The 20,306-nt window shown below is 35.1% G+C and overlaps 4 protein-coding genes across 4 annotated transcripts; 2 read left to right on the top strand and 2 right to left on the bottom strand.

The window, feature by feature from the left end:
* LOC109234131 lies at positions 623–1,159 on the top strand. The gene has a single exon (XM_019399994.1). It carries the CDS (start codon positions 623–625, stop codon positions 1,157–1,159), a length of 537 nt encoding a protein of 178 aa, XP_019255539.1.
* LOC109240429 (GATA transcription factor 17-like) lies at positions 5,663–6,750 on the bottom strand. Its single transcript, XM_019407079.1, has 3 exons — positions 6,571–6,750; positions 6,394–6,495; positions 5,663–6,279 (listed from the first exon to the last, which is right to left on the bottom strand). The coding sequence occupies exons 1-3, from the start codon at positions 6,586–6,588 to the stop codon at positions 5,947–5,949; spliced, it is 453 nt and encodes a 150-aa protein (XP_019262624.1). The 5' UTR covers positions 6,589–6,750; the 3' UTR covers positions 5,663–5,946.
* LOC109234125 (proteasome subunit beta type-6-like) lies at positions 11,150–11,839 on the top strand. Its single transcript, XM_019399981.1, has one exon. It carries the CDS (start codon positions 11,150–11,152, stop codon positions 11,837–11,839), a length of 690 nt encoding a protein of 229 aa, XP_019255526.1.
* LOC109221931 (importin subunit alpha-2-like) lies at positions 12,861–18,266 on the bottom strand. The gene is made up of 11 exons (XM_019386378.1): positions 17,889–18,266; positions 17,216–17,312; positions 17,022–17,113; positions 16,794–16,925; positions 16,463–16,648; positions 15,397–15,560; positions 15,198–15,276; positions 14,185–14,313; positions 13,908–14,035; positions 13,445–13,817; positions 12,861–13,326 (listed from the first exon to the last, which is right to left on the bottom strand). The coding sequence occupies exons 1-10, from the start codon at positions 18,096–18,098 to the stop codon at positions 13,448–13,450; spliced, it is 1,587 nt and encodes a 528-aa protein (XP_019241923.1). The 5' UTR covers positions 18,099–18,266; the 3' UTR covers positions 12,861–13,326; positions 13,445–13,447.

The raw sequence follows: 20,306 nt of genomic DNA, 5'->3' as shown, positions 1-20,306 counted from the left end.
TGCAGTAGACACACCCCTGTGGATGCCAAACACAAATGGCACCTTTACCACTCACTCAGTCTACAAATTACTGCATCAACACATCCCAAAAACAACCGACTATGATTGGATCTGGAAACTACACACCCTAAACAAAATCAAATTTTTTCTATGGCAGTGTTTTAAAAATAGACTGCCCACAAACTCCTACCTTCATCAAATCGAAGTTACAATGGAGAATACTTGCACAATTTGTAAAAGAGCAGAAGAAACCATAACTCACATCTTCCTCGACTTCTCTGTAGCCCGGATCTTTTGGGATACTATAGGCATGGACACTAACAACATCCCTCGCAACAAATACTGGCTTCTAGCTATTAAAAACCTCCAAATACCGGTTAACTATAGCTCCATAACCTGGGAGGATATCTTTCCTTTTGCAATATGGCATCTCTGGCTAAATAGAAACAACAACTGCTTTCATAATTCTTCAAACACCATAAACTACCACATGGTTAATACACGAGCCATTGAGTTTAAGTTATTAGCATCCAACTATAAAGGCACAAAACACAAAACTTCGGTACACATCAAGTGGTAACCACCACCATCTCACAAGTACAAGCTAAATATTGATGCCTCCATGGATAAACATAACACGGGAGGCATTGGGGGTATAATTAGAAATAGTTGTGGAGACTGGATTATAGGCTTCTTCAACAGGATCAAAGCCCATAACTCCACACATGCAGAATTGCAAGCACTCCAGTCAGGTTTGAATCTGGCATATGAAAAACGACTAGCACCACTGGAGATTGACACTGACTCAACGGATATAATTAAACTGCTTCAACATAATATATCCCCTGCTATTACTAACTTTATCTTGGAATGCAGGTACTTGTTGAATAAACTGGGGAATCCAGTGATCCGGCATAGTTTCCGCGAAGGCAACAAGGTGGCACATTTTTTGTGTAAATGGGGTTCCAAGCATCACCTAAGCTCTACAACTATTATTTTGCACTCACCTCCGGATGCAGTAAAGAAGGCAATCCAAGACGATAAAAATGAAGTTTTAACTACTAGACTAATATCAAGCTCTATATGTAATATATTAGCAGTACTTGAAAACCTTAGTATTATTCCTGCTACTACTAACAGTGATGTAATGCCCCCCTAATCTTTTATGAATGAATCTATCCCTATTTCCAAAAAAAAAAAAAAAAAATTACTTCCAGTTACGTGCATCACTCAAGAAAGAAAGTTAAGAGGTTAAAAAATAGTAAATGCTACACAATATTAGTTTTTTGTATGCTATAAATTTTATTTTAAACTCAACCATTTAAGAAAACACATACACACATATATATATCTATAATATATTAAAAACAGGAAACTCTTAACTTAAAAGTTAAATTACAAAATTACCCGTATCTTATTAAATTTGTTCTTTTAAAATAACCTTAAAAACATCCGCTACACGCGACTACGGAAACGTCCCCTGCTTCCTTGCGCTCCTTGGCGACAGACGCAAAGAGAACATCGTTCTAAAATCATCTCCCCAACAGTTGCATCGTTTAATTTTCTTTCTCTTTAAAATTTAGAGCCTCATGGCAATTTTCCATCAATTTTCTTCTTATAGTTTTCCCCAAATCTACTTGCTTGAGAAATGGCGCACAGTGTCACACATGCATCTCCTAATGAGCAACCAGGTTCATTATTTTTGATTTTATTACATATTTGTCTTCTTTTTGATATTTGATGGTACAAGTTATTAGGAGAATTGCATAAAAATTAGAAATCTGATCGTCCGAACCAAACAAACATAGTAAGGTATTTATTTTTAATTATTTTTCATTGGACATTATCATTATGATAAATCATGATTGAAAAAGGAAGAAATTTGGCGCTGGGTGGTTAAAGGTCTATCTATATCCTTTCAAGTAATTGTTTATTTTAATTTTCTAGCCTGTACTCTTGTAACAAGTTTTGTGTAACAATTTATGTTTGCTTACTCAATGATACTAATTCGTTGATTATTTTTGTTGATTTGGAATAATCATGGACGACGACTCAATTAACATGATTGTTATTGAATTTATGGCTTGAGTATTTAGCCAATTGAAGTGCGGACTCAAAAATAGCCACAGTTTCAAAAGTACTCGAAATTTAGCCACTTTTCATATAAAGATAAATATGAACGAGAACATTGTTAAAAATCCGGAAAATACTCCAGCATAATATACTGGAATTCCGATATAATAAACTGGAACTCCAGCATAATATACTGGAGTTCCAGTGTAATACACTGGACTTCCAGCATATTATACTGGAGTTCCAGTATAATATACCAGTCCAATAAAATAGTGGCTATTTTTCAATGACTTTGCAAACGCTGGCTATTTTTGAATGACCAGTCCGAAAATTGGCTAGCCCGTGCTATTTTTACTGATTATTGCAATAGACATTTATTCATTCAAAATTTAGGGTTGATACTGACTTCACATGCATATATATATTTTTGTCACCTGATGGTATTAGGAGGTTTTTTTTATATGGAGTATTTTGGCGTAAGTTAATCGCTTGTTAGCAAAGTTTGGAGTTTGTTTGGAACAAACATTTAAAGTTTAATTTTTGTTTGAAAGGAACTTTCATTTGAAAATTGTTATTATTTTACTAATTAATTAATCAAAACAATTTCAAACAAGAATATTACTCATAATAGAAAGTACATAATCTATCTTACTTTATTTACTATTACACTTAGAATGTTACTATTGTTACAAGAGTATTTGTTCCGTCTGTGCCATAAGATTTTAACTATTAATGATTTATCCCAAGTTACATAATTCTTTGTTTGTCAATGTTGGAGGCTTGGAGCTATTGGATTATATTTTGTCTTGTAGATTCATGTTATCGAAGCAATTCCCTAGAACCGATCATTCATCTTCGCGTTGGGTTTTTGAGAGGAGAGATTTTGGAAATCTAACCTTGTTTATTTGATTATCACACCATTTTATCTCATATCGGTAACTTACATATAATATATAGCTGAATTCAAGGATTCATCTTTGAATCTTTCAAATAGCTTACACCATGTTCATCCTCTGCCCTAAGAGCTAAATTTCATAGCCTATACGGCATTGCTATTATTGTACTTGCTTTCCTAGATGCTATTCTTCTTATCGTAATCAAACAATAGTCTTAAAGCTATGTTCTTTTTATTGGCTTGTGCCAGAGAACAAAATTAACAATGAGTGGAGCAACTGATGCCACAACCTATATACATCAATGTTTTTAATTGTTGCACCTGCAATTAATTGTTATTGGAACATAGATATGTATAATCTAAGGGAAACAAGAGACCTTGCACATTTACTGAAGAAGCCTTTTAATGATCAAAATCTTAAACGTGTTACGGGCATGTTTTGACTGAGAAATGAAGCTCAATTCGGCTGTCAATATGTTAAAAGAACCCTTTTAACATATTAGCATTTAGTAGTATACCCTTTACTTTGAAAATATCTATTTATGGATTTTACAACCGATACTCTTGTATAAGTGAATCATTAATAGAATTGCCAAACATGTAACCATATTACTGTTTGGTATTTCGATCTTCATAATATACAAATGCTGGTAAATTCACATGTAACCATTGCTCCCACTATATGACTACACAATATGCTAGGGAAACAAGAAAGAGGTATTATCACTTTTAGCCCACGCCATAAATTATTTATATTTGGTAGTCGAAAAGTATATACAACTTGTATATAATATACAGAATGTATATATACACAAAAAAAATATATATTTTTTCAGTTATTATATTGAGAGGGACTATACAATATCATTTTTCCAACAAAAAAAGACTTTTCAGCGTAAGCACCAAATTCTCTCTCTACACTAACGCAATATGGGAAAAAAGGAGATGTAGCCCTCTTCTTGGGATTATCATGTATAATATAAACAGATTGGTCATCCATTTTCAACAAGCAACTTACTTACATTTGTTAAATGATTGCAGATCCGTCCTCCAACAACTGGTAATCCCTTGATCAAGTATACATAAATATGGTTGCAGATGGCTTAGCAAAGCACGTTTTTGATACATCAACAGATGTCACCACCAACATATACTATGAGGCGTCCTCTTTTATTTTGGATCTACTGAATGCGGATACTCATGTATAATGTAGCTCCCTTTTTGTCATTACTTCCTACTTTAGACCCACCTAGGTATGCACAAACACTCATGTATAATGTTACTGTACAACCACCATGAAACAGCTCCCCTTATGTAATATGTTTTGTTTTAATGAAATATTATCGTTTATTACCACACAAAAAAAAAAAAAAAAAAAAAAAAAAAAAAGCCTCTGATAGGTGCCGTTTATATTTCATAGAAAATTTCACCATCCACAATGTAACTTATGTTTCTTTTTGTGGACATGTTTATTTTAGGAACGGGAAAGACTACACTATCTAAGGAAACATCGAGAGCGATTGTTATGCCAATTGCATTGACCTATCTAAGGATAATGAGGAACTGGACACTATCAACAAATAAGTCTCTATACGATAAACCGTATTGATAATGCACAAAATTATTTTTTCGTGTATAATTATTTAATCAAAATTTTGTAATAATATTGATTTTATTTTCAAATTTATGTACCATATGACCTGGCATACACATATTGATTTTATTTTCAAATTTGTGTACCATATGACTTGGCATACACGTGCAACGCACGTGTGGAGAAACTAGTATATATATATATATATATATATATATATATATATATATATATATATATATATATATAGGAGATAATATATATTTTTTAAGTTAAACACTACAAGTTAAGTAATGATGGATGTTGGGTTCACACGTGTCCGAAAACTAGTTATTTCAAACATATAAAGGCGTTGCTGGAAAAGTTTATTAGAGAAGTACATACGACCAAATAATGAACAAAATTATTTGGAACAAATTGGCATAAAAATATGTAGTAAAACTAGTCAATAGGAGTATAAAAAAGAAATTGGCAACTTGCAAAGAGAATAATTGAAGGCTTCAAATTAGAAACACAACAATTTGTATCCGTGTGGAACACATCCGCAACTTGCAATATATATCCCATTGAAGAAAACATGAAATTGGCCAAAATTTTGAGTGATTACTTTACAAGACAACCAAAAATAAACATTTGCAGAATGTCAATTGTGTGATCCATTTTAGGAAAGCAATTAGACAACAATTGACAAATCTAAAATGGCATTTCCAATCATCAGCACCTTGTCCTTCATACATCATACAACTTATAAAGTTGTTCCTATCTTTTCCTAATACCAAAATCAAGCCCTTTCTTTCGAAGGCTCTGATTATTTAACCATATATTAATACCAAAATCAAGCCCTTTCTTTTCTCTCCTCCAAGTTAGAACTAATGAATTAGCATAAAACAGAACAACAAAAGTTGAATTAATCCTATTAAACTACAGCACGGTGTCTTCAACATCAAAGAGTAATTTGAAATTATTTCACCTACCCACCCTAGTCCCTAATAGAAAAAAGAGATTGGCAAAACTTTTGAGGTCCTTCATCAACTTCGTAGAACAAACAGATTTAACAATTGCAAACTATCAAATGAATAATCCAATTTGGGCAGCAAATAGACAGAACTCAAAAAGGGCATATTCATTCATCAGCACCATCATATATATACAATTTCACCTTCTTCCTTTCCTTTTCCTAAGCTACCAAAATCAAGCCATTTCTTTAAAAAGGCTCTAATACCAGATTCTTTTTTATGTTAACCCAATCTGGAATATTTTTTATAGTACCCCTAAAACCTTAGACTAAGCTAAAAAAAACAAGGGTTTATCTACTTTAAGAAGCAAAAAAAAAAAAAAAAAAAAGAGGTTAGGGTTTAGTAATTAGTACTAACTAGTGCTGACTTTAGGCAAAAACAGAGCCACAAGACAGAGCCATCAAAAGAAGAGCAGCTCTTTCAACTTCACCAAATTTCCTATGCTTTGTTGGCTTCTTCTTCATTGAAGATCTCTGCCTCTGTAATATCACCACTTCTTTCCCCAACATCATAAATCTCACCCTCAATCCTTTGCTTAGCTTCCCATCTTTTCCAACTTTATCCTTTTGGCTATGAGCTAGATTGTCCGTACAACTGATAGAAATGTCTGTCGCTTTCTTCTTCTTCTCTGGGTCTTTGCTAAATCCAGATGGGGTACCCTTTTTCTTTCTGTATTTGATCCCACAAGCATTGCACAGTGACTGCAATAAATTAGCAATTAATAATGCGAATTAGCAGCTGATCAACTGATATGAAACAAAACCCAGATCAGAAATCGATGATTATGACCCGAAAAATGGGTGTAATTAACTTACCTTAGGCCCATAAGGACCAACTCTCCACAAGGGTGTCTTTGTAGTTTTGCAATCAGTGCAAGATTTAGTACTCTCAGTTGTCTCACTATCCAAAGAATCTTCCTGTATAAGTAACAATTTATAAGAAACAAAACGACAATGCTGGCAAATTGAAGTATAAATAGGGTCTTAATTTACCTTTAGTGTTGGATCCATGAACTAATGAAGAAAGATTGAACCGACAAAGGACGTAGTTTAAGTGAAGAAAATGGGAATAATTGAAGAAAACAGCCAAAAAAAATTGATAATGCGGGGGAGTAAGGAGGATCAGAGGGGAAGGTGGTGGGAGAAGCAGGGGTGTGGGGGTGAAGGGGCTGATGTAATGATGGTCTGAGCTCGATATTATAAAAGGACAGACTGCAAAAGAAAGTGGATTCAACCCTAATTTTTCAATGTTAAATGACAAAAATGGCCTTCCATTTTGCGTTTTGACGGCACAAAAGACCTGCCAAAGTAATGTTAACTCTGCCACGTGTCGACCTGCATGCGCTAGATCTCTGGTTTTTGAGTGTGCTTTTAGAGATGATGTAAGTGAAGTAATTGACAAGAAAAAAAATAATAAGTACGTACTAGTAATAAAGGAAGCAATAAAAGATGATGAAAAGTTCTGTAATAAACACAAAGATTAATAAGAAAATCTAATAATTCATGTGTTGATACATGTTGTAGGCATAGTAACTTTTATTGGAATTAAATCCATAAAATAATTTGGATTATATTTTAAATTTAAAATATATTAGTTCAAATAAATTTATTGGGCTATTATAATTAAATTAATTATGTAAGTCCAACATATATAAATTAAATAAATAAGTCTTAATCCATTGGGCTAGCCCATTTAATTGGGCTAAAGTGATGAGCCCACTTCATTAAGCCCAAGATGACATCTTCCTAGAGGCTCAGTTTGGTGCCACGTGTCAAATGACGTGGCGCGCCAAGTCAAGCGGAAGAGCCAATAGGACCATGCCACGTGTCAAAATGACAAGGCATGCACAGTCACGCTGAAAGGCCAATGAAATCGCGCCACGTGTGCAAGTAACATGTTCTGGCCAATCAAATGCGGTCATGTCACACTTCAATTTGATTGGTCGGAAAAAGTTTGTTCTTATCATGACTCCTCCCTTCCACAACCATAAATAGGGGTCTTCACAACTCAAAAAAGCCACTAGAAGCTATAACAAGAAGCAAGAGAGAGCTCGTGCATCAAACGCCGCAAATTTCTCTACAAGTTTCAAGCTTCAAGCAATCAAATTCAAGCTCAAGAACGAAGAACGATTCAAGTATTCAAGATCAAGAACGAAGTCAAATTAAATACAAGGCGTTCAAGATCAATGTTATTTGTTCGTGATACAATTCGTGGCAACAATCAAAGTGTTCGCGACGGATAAGTAATATTCAAATTCAAGATCAAGCTTAAAGGCCCTTGAATTTATTTACTATTGAAAAGAAGAACCAGAGGATTCATAGAGATTGTAACACTCAAATATTCGAAATAAAATACTACGATTGTTGCGATATTTTTCGATCTTAATTTTATTTTCTTGACGCAAATTTATTGTCTACACATGTCATAGACTAACTGGAGTAGTCAAAGGGAATGTTCGGTTTCCACCAAGTTTAAGGAACTAGCTAGCCTTTTCTTCAATAAAAGTGGCATGTCTATGTGCAAAATTTATAGTTCATGAGAAATGATGTACTTGGTAAAGTATCATATCAAAATAATTAGATTATACTAATACTATTAAAATATTAAACTGCAAGCAATATGATTGACTCCATAAGGTAGTTTTACAAGATTTCAGACTTAATTAGAGTACATTATATTAACCTTATCTCTCTTTTCAAAGTAGCTAGATCTTATTAGAATACTTGACCCCATTTCTCATTTCATAGCAGCAACCCACTTAAGATTCCAACAGGAATGCAATAGAGTTCATGCTCCTAATTTAGGTATAGTAAGCAATTATCACTAAAAATTGTAGTGAGATGAATACAATTTTTTGCGTTTAATCAAAGTTTTTGAATTAGAATTCCGGGAATGATAAGAATTTTGGTAAGAAACACTTCGGATTTTAAAGAACCTTTCGAGATCTGAATTCAGATTAATCTAATAATCCTATACAAGTGTTAGCAAAGTATTGTACTGGAGTTTGGAGCACTGGTGCTCCAGTCTCCCACAAATTTTACAGGAGTTAGCAAAGTATACCGGTCCAGCATAATATGCTAGAGTTCGTACACAAATGCACCAGAACTCCCGTATATTATACTGGACCGGTCCTGTTGCAGCAAAATAGTAGTTATTTTTCATTGATCAGTGTGAAAACTGGCTATACCATGATATTTATCTGGAGCTATCAAAACGGGCTAGCCCAGCCCAATCCAGCCCAAGCCTCATGGGCTTTTAAATTTTGTGGGCTAGGGCGGGCGGGCCCTCCATCTATACGGGCTTTAAAACGGCCAGCCCAGCCCAACCCTATGAGGGTCGCGGGCTAGGCGTGCCGGCCCTTCAATTTTTTTAGAAAAAAATATTTCTTCAAATCTTTAGATATATTTTCGTGGCATAATCTCTTAATCATATGAACGACTTTTGTTTATTTAGAGTGTACAAGAATCTTGATATTTGACAAGGAATCTCGTAATTGAAATGCAAATTCTCTATATCTCTAGCTCTTCTTTTTTTAACGTTACATGAATATTTTTTAGTACTTTTATCTCACTTTCCTTAGGTTCATGAATTGCTTCAATAAGTTTATATGTTAAGGTTTAATAATTTAGGTTATACATTATTGTTGATTTCATTATTATAGTCCATAAAATTTTTAGAATTCATGAAATCTGTTAGTGTTGTCAATTTTCTTTGGCTATTAAAACTTGACCTTTTACTATACTGAAGAGTAATTTAATAATTAATAATATATTAAAGTAACCAAACTAATCATTGGCCACTTAAAGTAATATTTTCTTTTGAAAAAAATTATTATTGACCGCTTAAAACTTTCCTAGTTCGTTGTTAATTAAGCAAATGAAAAACTAATCTTGTCATACATGCATATTAAAAATATAAATTCTAGTTGATATGGAAGGATAATGAGAAATCTAAGGTTGGAAATGGGGATTATAGTTTAAAAAAATTTAGGTTTTACTTTTTTTTAAATATTTAAATTTGAATTTATTTAATTTTTGGACCACGGGCCGGCCCAGGTCCAGCCTCAGTCAAGCCTCAAGGTAAAAATTGCACGGGGCGCCCTATTTGGTCGCCCCCATTTAACCTATACCCATTTTTTTTAAAGTTTTAACTTGTACCCACTTTTTAAACAACTTCAGCCCCCTTTCTCCTCCTCCTTCTCCTCCTTCGTTTTCTTCTTCTTCTTTCTTCTGCTCCTGTTGGTGCTGCTATGAAACTTCAGTTCATGGGATGATTGCCATAAATATATTTATCAGATTATTTAAAAAGAAATTATTAATAATTACGTATTGACGATAATTTGTGAATATTTCCACATACGTAAGTTAGTAGACAATGATAATTCTGTTCTTTTCACGTTTATTGTTTCCAAAATTTATGATTTAGATATTGTTGGCAATCTGATTATTTATCTAGTATGTTAGAAAGCTTTTTCAAAAATTTCAGCTTATATAGTGCTGAAGTTTTTACAAATGAACCGAATAACTTCAGCATCTTCTGCTGAAGTTTTTGAAAAAGCTTTATGACAAAACTAATGAATCGAAGACAAAAAAATTTTAACTTTTAGTGCTGAAGTTTTTACAAATGAACTAAATAACTTCAGCAGCTTCTGCTGAATTTTTTGAAAAAGCTTATCCAGGACAAAAAAACTTCAGCTTATTTAGTGCTGAAGTTTTTATAAATGAACTAAATAACTTCAGCATCTTCTGCTGAAGTTTATGAAAAAACTTAATGACAAAACTAAAGAATCCAGGACAAAAAAACTTCAGCTTATTTAGTGCAATTACAAACAAAAACTTCAGCAAATAGAGAACAAAACTTCAGCTACTATGCTTAAGTTCGGCAATTACAAACAAAAACTTCAGTACACTTGCTACTTCAGGTCCGTCTACTAGAATGCTGAAGTTTTGCGTGATTACCTTTGCTACTTCAGCCCCGTATGCTGAAGTTACGCGAAAAAGCGGGTACGCTTCCAATTTTTTTGCAAAGGGTCACAAGTTAAAACGCGACCCAAAAAGCGGGTATAGGTGCAAATGCCCCTGCCTCAAGGGCCAGCGGGCTGACTCGGGCCGAGCTTATAGGCCTCACTTTTAAATGGGCTAAAAAATTTCCAACCCAACCCTACCCAAATAGCGGGCTGGCCTCACGGGCCAAGCCCATTTTGACGGCTCTACCACTATTTCAACAATCGTCCAAAATTCCATATGTACAAAACATAAACATGAAAGGGTCAACCAAGCAATTTGAGTTGGTAAGGTTCAAAATATCATAATTACTAAAGTTGAAATAACTGTAATTCCATTTTAGGAAAGTCTCCTCTTCATAATCCTAGTTGAACTAGTATTCTTTTCATAATCCCACTTGAACTAGTAACAGAACTACGGTTCCCCTATCCCATTTAGGAAATCTCCTGCTATTTCCTACTCCGAATCAAATTCGTGAAAACTCTTTATATATAAACACCCCTCGGTTTAATCCACCACACATCATTCTCATTACTTAGTTTGATAAATGTTTATTAACACCTGAAGTATGTGCATCTTCATCATTGATTCCGACGAGTCCCACCCGTCAAAAACCACCACCACCATCGTCGGCGTCTCTTACGACGGCGGCGTCATTCTTGGCTCCACTGACATAATCACACAGCTGACTGCTAATGTTTTCTTGTGTCACTGTACACTTGGAGCAGATACACAAGTCCTTCTAGAAGATGCTCGCAACTTTCTTGATCAAGAAACTACTGCTACGGTTGCGGCCGAGATTGTTGGTATGGTATTATCTGCATATGACATTAACAACAAGAAAAATATGTTACAAACTGCGGTGCTTCTGGGTGGAGGGGACAAGAATGGAGGAGGCAAAATATATGAGATAGGTTTTAGTGGGGTGGTAATGGAGAAGTCTAATTTTGGTGTAGGAGGATATGGGGATGTTGATTTGAATGATTTCTTGGAGAAAGAATGGAAGAAAGGAATGACTGAAGAAGAAGCTGAGCAATTGGCGGTGAAAGCATTGTCATTAAACAACAACATTAACAGCGGCTGTGGTGTTCAAACTGCGAGTGTAAACTCGAAACGGTTCACGACAGCTTTTCACCCTTATGCCACACTTCCTATTAAGTCAGAGAAGTTGGAATTGGAGCATATGAATGAGAAGCCAATGCTCGAATGTATACGAGCACATTTACTTTTGTTGCTGAATATCAATGAGGGTCTCTAGATTCGTATGTTTCTAACACTTACAGTGGCGATCTAGTAGTGACTGCAAGATTTTGTTTAAATATTAATACCATAGTCTTGATTATATTATGCTCCTACACATTTGTTATTTTGTCCTTTGTGTATAAACAATATGCTTCATTTGGTGGCTATTCTTGTACTGTAACTCATTCAAGTGTACAAAAATTTCGGGGTGATTTTTAAAAATAGCCAGATTTACAAGTGGTCGTTCAAAAATAGTCCAATTTCAAAAGTAATCGAAATTTAGTCACTTTTTATGTAAAGATAAATCTGAGCGAAAACACTGTTCAAAATCCGAAAAATACTCCAGTATATTATGTTGGAGTTCCAGCATAAGTATACTTGAACTATATTGGAGTTCCAGGATAATATGCTGGAACTCCAGCATACTATGATGGAGTTCCAGCATAAATACACTAGAACTCCAGCATAATATACTGGAGTTCCAGCAAGTATAATGGTCCAGTATAATATACTGGAGTTTGGAGCACCAGTGCTCCAGTATATTATACTGGAGCCAGCAAAGTATACCGGTCCAGCATAATATGCTGGAGTTCATACACAAATGCACCGAACTCCAGTATATTATGCTGGACCGGTCTCTATTGCAGCAAAACGGTGGCTATTTTTCATTAACTTGGTAAACGTTGGCTATTTTTGATTGACCAATCCGAAAACTGGCTACACCGTGAAATTTTGGCAAAATTTCGCTTTTCACATTGGAATTACAATCTTTTATCAAAATTACGGCTTCTTGCTATAATAACTTGCAGGTCGGCAGAGAATGGTATTGAAGCTTTTATAGATTATATCAATTTTCATCGAGATATTTTGGCTAATACTGTTACCTTCAGTTAGAGATTTGGCAATAAAGAATTTTACACAACCAATTACAGCGGGTTATAACTCTATTACCACAAAACCATGCTATAGTAGATCATCCTGAAGATGTAAAAAACCATATATATACAATCACACCGAAATTAAAAAATCAACGAGCATCAGCCACAAGAAATGGGTTAATTCATTCGAGGATAAAATCAAGCCACAAAGTTTGGCATATCCAACAAAAGACTAGATGCATTCAATGGAAGTATGTAATAATGCTACTAACTTTCATCATCGAAACAGACAAGGAATACAACACTAAGATCTAAGCAATTTAATTCAACACCAAGAAGATGTGATGTCAATAAATCATTTAAGTCGGGTGAACAATGAATTTTAAGGAACGCAGCAAAATTCCCAACAATTGCTTGGGAGGTGAAACGATATAGGACTTTGACTTAGCTAAGAAGAAATAGGCAATGAGAATATTTGAGGATCCTTCATAGAAAATAGATTGAATGGCTAATGCCCAGGACACTGATATTGCTCCTACGCAAGCCCTTCAGCTATGCAAAACCTTAAACTGGAACCAGCAGAATCAGTTTTCACTTGTAGAGGTAATGCATCACCCGAAAAATCCTGCAGTTGAAAATTGATGCTCCATGCTTAAAAAACAAAGAGAAATATATATGCACGAGCAAATCACTCCTTGACCAAATTCTTAGAAACATTAAGAATAAAAAGTTCAGTGACAGACCTTTCAGTTAAAGTTGAATCCCCCTGATGGTACAGACACATTCCCACCTCCAAACTGGAAACCCTGTTGGGATGCATCACCAGGTGGCATGGTCTCATCATCTTCTTCCAACCAGTACGTCTCAAGAATCTTCACAGCCTTTTCATAAATCTCTTGATTGTCATGACTTTGAAGATTCTCTATTTTTTCTATACCGTCTGCATCATCAATCATTTGAGCATACACGTTTATATTTCCTGCCTCACCCAAATTCTCAACATCGCCAACCTTCAAAATATTTTCAAGCCCTTCAAGACAAACTGTGACAATCCTCGGGTCAGGACAAACTAGGAGATCACAGAGTGGTTTGATACAACCTTGACTTACAAGGTATCTGCAGGATATGATACAAAACAAAATAAGATCGTCTGAGTGTATGCCAGAAAAATTATGGTTCTGAGAAACCAGAATATCAAATTCTTACTTGATCTGTTCATTAGTACCACCAGATGTGGCATTGGAGATTGCCCATGCAGCCTCTTTTTTAATCTCAAACTCCGCATTTTGAAGCAAATTAACAAGTGGACCAAAAACACCAGCCTCAATTACACACTGCAGCAAGAAAGAATACTTTGACCATGAAGTGCAATTGAAGTTAAAGGATTGCCAAAAGAGATCGCTAAATTTGTAATCCAGATGTTTTTTTTCTGTTGGGGTGTGGACGGAGGGTGAGCGATGTTATACTGCTAGCAACTGTTTACCTGAATTTGCTCCTTGTTGCCAGCTGTAATGTTTGAAATTGTCCAACAAGCTTCCTTCTTTATACTTTTCTTGTGATTACCATTCAACAAGACCAAGAGACAGGGCAAAGCCTGATGATTGATGATACACTGACCGAAACAAAGAGACATAATTGTTTAGAGAGAATGTCCTTGTAATTAAAAAAAATGCTCCCTTATAGAGGAGTTTTGAACTACATGGAATAAGAAAAGTTCCCTAATTCTTGGGGTCCTAGTTAATATCACAACATAATCATTTATAACCACTTATAAGATGACGTATATATAAAAGATTCAGTAACATGTGCGTGCAACATAATAATAGCACAGTTTGTCAACGTAATATCATCCAAAGATTCAGTAACATGTGAGACAGCAATTGAGTTCAATGTGTTTATTTCTACAGCCAATTTCTTGAAAGTTCAGAAATTTCTGGTCTTCAACATTCTACATCTCCAATACATACATCAAGAAAAAAGAGTTTTATTGGAAGTTGTTTCACACATCACATAAACGGAAATACTATAAATTATTCATCCATGAGGTCAAGAAACATCAAAATATCTTTTATTCTGCCGTCCTTGCTTTTAGTTTCCGACATCAGGTTAAGAGCATTTCAAGAGCTAAGAATAAAGAATGACTATGCACAAATTCCAAAGTAGATCAATGGGGCGGGAAATTAAAAGAAAGCGAGATAATAGTCAAGTGAAACTTGAAAAGTCACTCTCACAGAAAAGCAATCAAACACTTCCCACCAGATGAGTATGCCATCCTCAAATATCAAAAATCCAAAAGGCAGTTGCAAAATAACAAATAAACCTAAAGTCATCAAGTAAAGAGGACAAACATAAATGTAATGCTGCTTGATGCAGATTAAACCATAGGAAATGGAAAAAAAAATACATTCAGCAATCATGCACTGGAAGAACCAAGGACTACTACGAACGCAAGGCAGACATTATTTGTATAAACTGAAAAATTATTCTAACAGATACCTGAGTTTGCATATCATCTCCGGTGACAATATTTCCAACTGTCCTTAGAGCAGGAATCAGCACCGATGGAGAAGGATGACTAAAAATATGAAAAACAATAATTAAGATCAGGACATACAAATGCCACCCATCAGTGAGAAAGATAATAATTATAGAACTCGATAACCCAGAAATACACTAAAAAAATCAGGGTACTTACCCTAACAACTCAACCAGTCGGGGACATACTCCAGAATCAATAACAGCTTGAATTTTATCATTTGTACCGTCGGAAAGATATGAGAGTGCCCAGCATGCATCAGTTAAAACTTCTTCATCGGTCGAATGTATTAGCTGTTGAAGAGCTGGAAGAGCAGGCCTTGTCTGTACATCCAGTTTACAAATTATGATAGGCATAGCTTCCAGTTTCCTCAACATTTGTTCCTCATAACATGTTCGTTTCATTCATTTTCCAAATAACATGTTTCTGTTATACTTTGGATAATAAATTATACTCCCTCTGTTACAATTTATGTGAACCTATTTCCTTTTTAGTCCGTGCCAAAATGAATTACCCCTTCCCATATTTGGAAATAATTTACCTTTATGCAATGATTTATAGCCACACAAAATATATGTGCCTCATTTTACACCACAAGTTCAAAAGTCTTCTCTTTTTTCTTAAACTTCATGCCGAGTCAAATAGGTTCACATAAATTGAAACGGAGGGAGTAAATGTCAATTTCGATCTACCACTTAAGGGATAAAGAAGTCTTAAAATGAAGACAGAAAAAGTTGGGCTAACGTGTCTTACATATCATAAAACAGTAACTTAAAAACATACATATGTAGAAAAGGAAATCGTAGTAATGAGTCTTAACACTATTCAAACAATAAATAAGATAGAAGTTTCCACTGCTTTTGTTCAGAAAACCTATCTTAAGTTTTCGACAAAATCAGTAAATTATTAATTGCTTCTAAAGAAGACTGTAACAGGTAAAATGCATCTAGGACAACCTGGTGGTTTGTTACAGTCTTGGAAAAAAAACCCTGCTTTGTCCAATGAAACAACTTCACCTAAATTGAACTCCGGGCATTTGCATTTTATTTGCTATAAGCTATTAAGAAATGAGGGAAGGAACAACCTCCCACAGTATTACTTATGATAAGGGAAATGGAACTCCTTGCTCATTCCTCATCAGCAAGGACTAAGAATATATGACTACTGTTAAAAGTCTGTATCATTGATCACTGATCAACAAATAAATCAAGCGTTTAGGACATACCTGATCAAAAGAAGGTTGTGGCTTCCCTCTACAGAAATTTGAAAGTGTCCAAGTGGCATTTCTCAGCATAGATAGCTTGGCATTTGGGTTAAATTGGGCCAACAAGGGAGCCAAAGCACCACAGCTAAGGACTAGATCACGGCATTTTGGTGAATCACCAGCAACATTTCCTAGAGCCCACACAGCCTAAATGATGAAAAAGTCATGTTGTCAGAACCAGAAATACAAATATTATTGCATACCTCAGAAGTATAATAGAAGAAGAGCAAGGACAAGACAAATCCATTATAAATAACTATGAACAAAATTTAATCTATTTTTTCGTGTATACCTGCTCTCGGACATCATCGCTAGGAGAACCAAGAAGTTTCACAAAACTTGGGACTGCGCCAGAATCAATTACCACCTTTGTATGCTCAGATGTTCCAGATGCAATATTTGTGAGAGCCCAAGCTGCCTCAAACTGAGTAATGTTGATAGATACAAGGAAATTCGTAGTCAGACTATCTATCTTGCAGGACGATACAAGGATTATGCAAGTAGTGGAGGGGTTTAACACCTGAAGCTGTGGAAAGTCATCTCTCATTAGAAATTGAACAAAACGAGGAACTACACCAGCTTGAATTACTTCCGCTATTGGGGGACTCCTTTCTGTATAGTTATCAAAATCGAAAATATGTCTACTGGGTAAGAAACCACCAGAAAACTCGGCAATAAAAACAGGAATATTTGTATCTACATAGCAATGGTTACCGATTGAGAGCATTTTTCTGAAATAAGAAGTAGCCTCAAGCTGTACATTGCCATCTTCGCCCCAAACACCTGCAACCAATTGTGGTATCATCTCTAACTGCAAAATAAAGGCATTTGAAACAAACATCAGTAGCTACAAATGAAGAAAAGAGTAAAATATATTTCAAGTATTGTAGATCGATACAACAAAACTTTGTCGCAAAACCAATATGTTCAATATGCTTCACAAAACCATGCAACTGCTTCACGTGCAGATATATAAACAAACCAATGGATACTCGGAAGAAGCCACAGTCTAGTACAAAACGAATATTCAAATCTATACAACACCTCACTCATCGTTTGGGCATATATTTACAAACAAGTCAACAACGACCAAACATAAACATTCGAAAAAACTTCATAGCAAGTCAATACAAGTTTGTCAAAAGCTTAACGACAACTCAACAGAAAATCCGTATTCAATATCAATCCATGTTCAGAAAAATACTACTAGGAAAATCCTAAATTTCACCAAACAGACAAATACATGATGAAAATCAAGGAAATCATAAGTTAATGTTCTAACTGATAAAAATCAGGAAAGGTCAATATTCAATCCAATCAGAAACTTAATCTAACAGTACTAGTCGATAAAACATAAGGAAATGAAAAATACAGATCTATTTTCCACCTTTTCGCCAGAGGCTGTCTGAACAGGAACATTATGTAGCTGATCCGGTTGAAGGCCTTCACGTCGCTTCTTCTGTAAGCTTTCCTCTCTCCTATTCTTACGAATTTCAACCATGTTATCCTCCCTCCTACGCCTTCCTTCCTCCGCATCCACCGCTACCTTATACCGGTTCCGACGAACCTCCGTCCTCGCACTCGGTCTCAGCGACATTTTCAGTTCCGATGAATCAATAAATCAAGGGAAAATGTATATACCTAGAGCGGTACAGTGTATATATATGCGCACAACTGGAGCAGTGGGATAGAGAAAAGAGTGATGGCGGAAGGGTTTTGGATTTTGATTTGAAAAGGGGAAGAGAATACGAGGGTTTATATAGGGTTTGTTGAAGGGATAGGCGCCGTTGTGGAAAAGGGCACTATTTTAAGAGATATTTGCGGAATGAGGACTAAATTTGAATTTTGAAAATGAATGAAGCGGAACGGCTATACATTAGAAGGGAGAAAGGTGAGCCCAAACATCATCGGATGTGTCTCGGCCCAAATGGGTAACGTGAGGCCCAAGTATTGTATCTCATCTGATCCCATGTTAAAATCGGGCATTTGCATCTATACCCGTTTTTTGTGCCACATTTTAACTTGTGTCCGCTTTGCAAAAAAAATTACAAGCGTACCCGCTTTTTCACATAACTTCAGCCCACGGGGCTAAAGTTTTTTCTTTTGTACTGGAAAACTTCAGCTGAAGTTTTGTCTTTGTAACCGGAAAACTTAAGCTCTAGAGCTAAGTTTTCCAGTTATAAAATAAAAACTTAAGCTCTAGAGCTTAAGTTTTCCAGTTATAAAATAAAAACTTAAGCTCTAGAGCTTAAGTTTTCCAGTAATAAAATAAAAACTTAAGCTCTAGAGCTGAAGTTTTTCTTTTGTACTGGAAAACTTCAGCTCAAGAGCTGAAGTTTTTGTCTTTGTAACCGGAAAACTTCAGCTCTACAGCTGAAGTTTGCCAGTTATAAAATAAAACTTAAGCTCTAGAGCTTAAGTTTTCCAGTTATAAAATAAAAACTTAAGCAGTTTTCCAGCTTAAGTTTTCCAGTTATAAAATGAAAACTTAAGCTTTTCCAGTTATAAAATAAAAACTTAAGCTCTTTTCTAGCTTAAGTTTTTCAGTTATAAAATAAAAACTTAAGCAGTTTTCCAGCTTAAGTTTTCCAGTTATAAAATAAAAACTTAAGCTCTAGAGCTTAAGTTTTCCAGTTATAAAATAAAAACTTAAGCTCTAGAGCTGAAGTTTTTCTTTTGTACTGGAAAACTTCAGCTCTAGAGCTGAAGTTTTTGTCTTTGTAACCGGAAAACTTCAGCTTCAGCTCTAGAGCTGAAGTTTTTGTCTTTGTAACCGGAAAACTTCAGCTCTACAGCTGAAGTTTGCCAGTTATAAAATAAAAACTTAAGCTCTAGAGCTGAAGTTTTTCTTTTGTACTGGAAAACTTCAGCTCTAGAGCTGAAAGAAAAACTTCAGCTCTAGAGCTTAAGTGTTTGTCTTTGTAACCGGAAAACTTCAGCTCTACAGCTGAAGTTTGCCAGTTATAAAATAAAAACTTCAGCTCTAGAGCTGAAGTTTCTATGTTGTAACTAGGAAACATCAGCTCTAGAGCTGAAGTTTGCCAGTTATAAAATAAAAACTTCAGCTCTAGAGCTGAAGTTTCTATGTTGTAACTAGGAAACTTCAGCTCTAGAGCTGAAGTTTTTGTCTTTGTTTCTTGTACTGTTTCTTGTACATTCATCAAAGGAATTACATGGAAATATCTAGCAATTTTTGGCGGATAGTCTTGAAATATCATGTTTAAGTAGCTACATATTATTTCCCGTTAAAATCTGTTACAATGGTCAATGAAAATCTGACGATTACATATCGTGCAAAGCTAAATCCAGAAAATCTATCTTCTTCAGTTACCAGCAAAGCATAAAACTAGCAAGTTCCAATCTCATATTCTATTTGTAAAGGCTTATCTCAAACACTAACTACAGTGAAGAGCAAGAACTGTGGTATTGAAGAAGAAGAAGAAGAAGAAGAAGAAGAAGAAGAAGAAGAAGAAGAAGAAGAAGAAGAAGAAGAAGAAGAAGAGGAGGAGGAGGAGGAGGAGAAGGGGAGGAGAAAGGGAAGTTGAAGTTTTTTAAAAAGTGGGTACGGGTGCAAACAGAAAGACAAAGCGGCTACAGGTTAAAAGGGGGCGCCCAAATAGGGCGCCCCGTGCAATTTTTTCTGTTAAAATTTACAATGAAAAATTAGAAGAATTAATCAAAATAACCGCTCACCTAATCTTTTAAAATAAAATAGTCGCCGAATGCGTGTACATATATATATATATGGCTAGAAAAAGTAAATATTAAATCTGAATGACTATTTGATTTTATAAAATAAAAAGTT

This window comes from Nicotiana attenuata, chromosome 1 (assembly GCF_001879085.1).
Source record: "Nicotiana attenuata strain UT chromosome 1, NIATTr2, whole genome shotgun sequence".
NCBI classification, from domain to species: domain Eukaryota; kingdom Viridiplantae; phylum Streptophyta; class Magnoliopsida; order Solanales; family Solanaceae; genus Nicotiana; species Nicotiana attenuata.
Note: the sequence above shows the minus strand (reverse complement) of the source record. Positions and strands in the feature narration are given on the sequence as shown.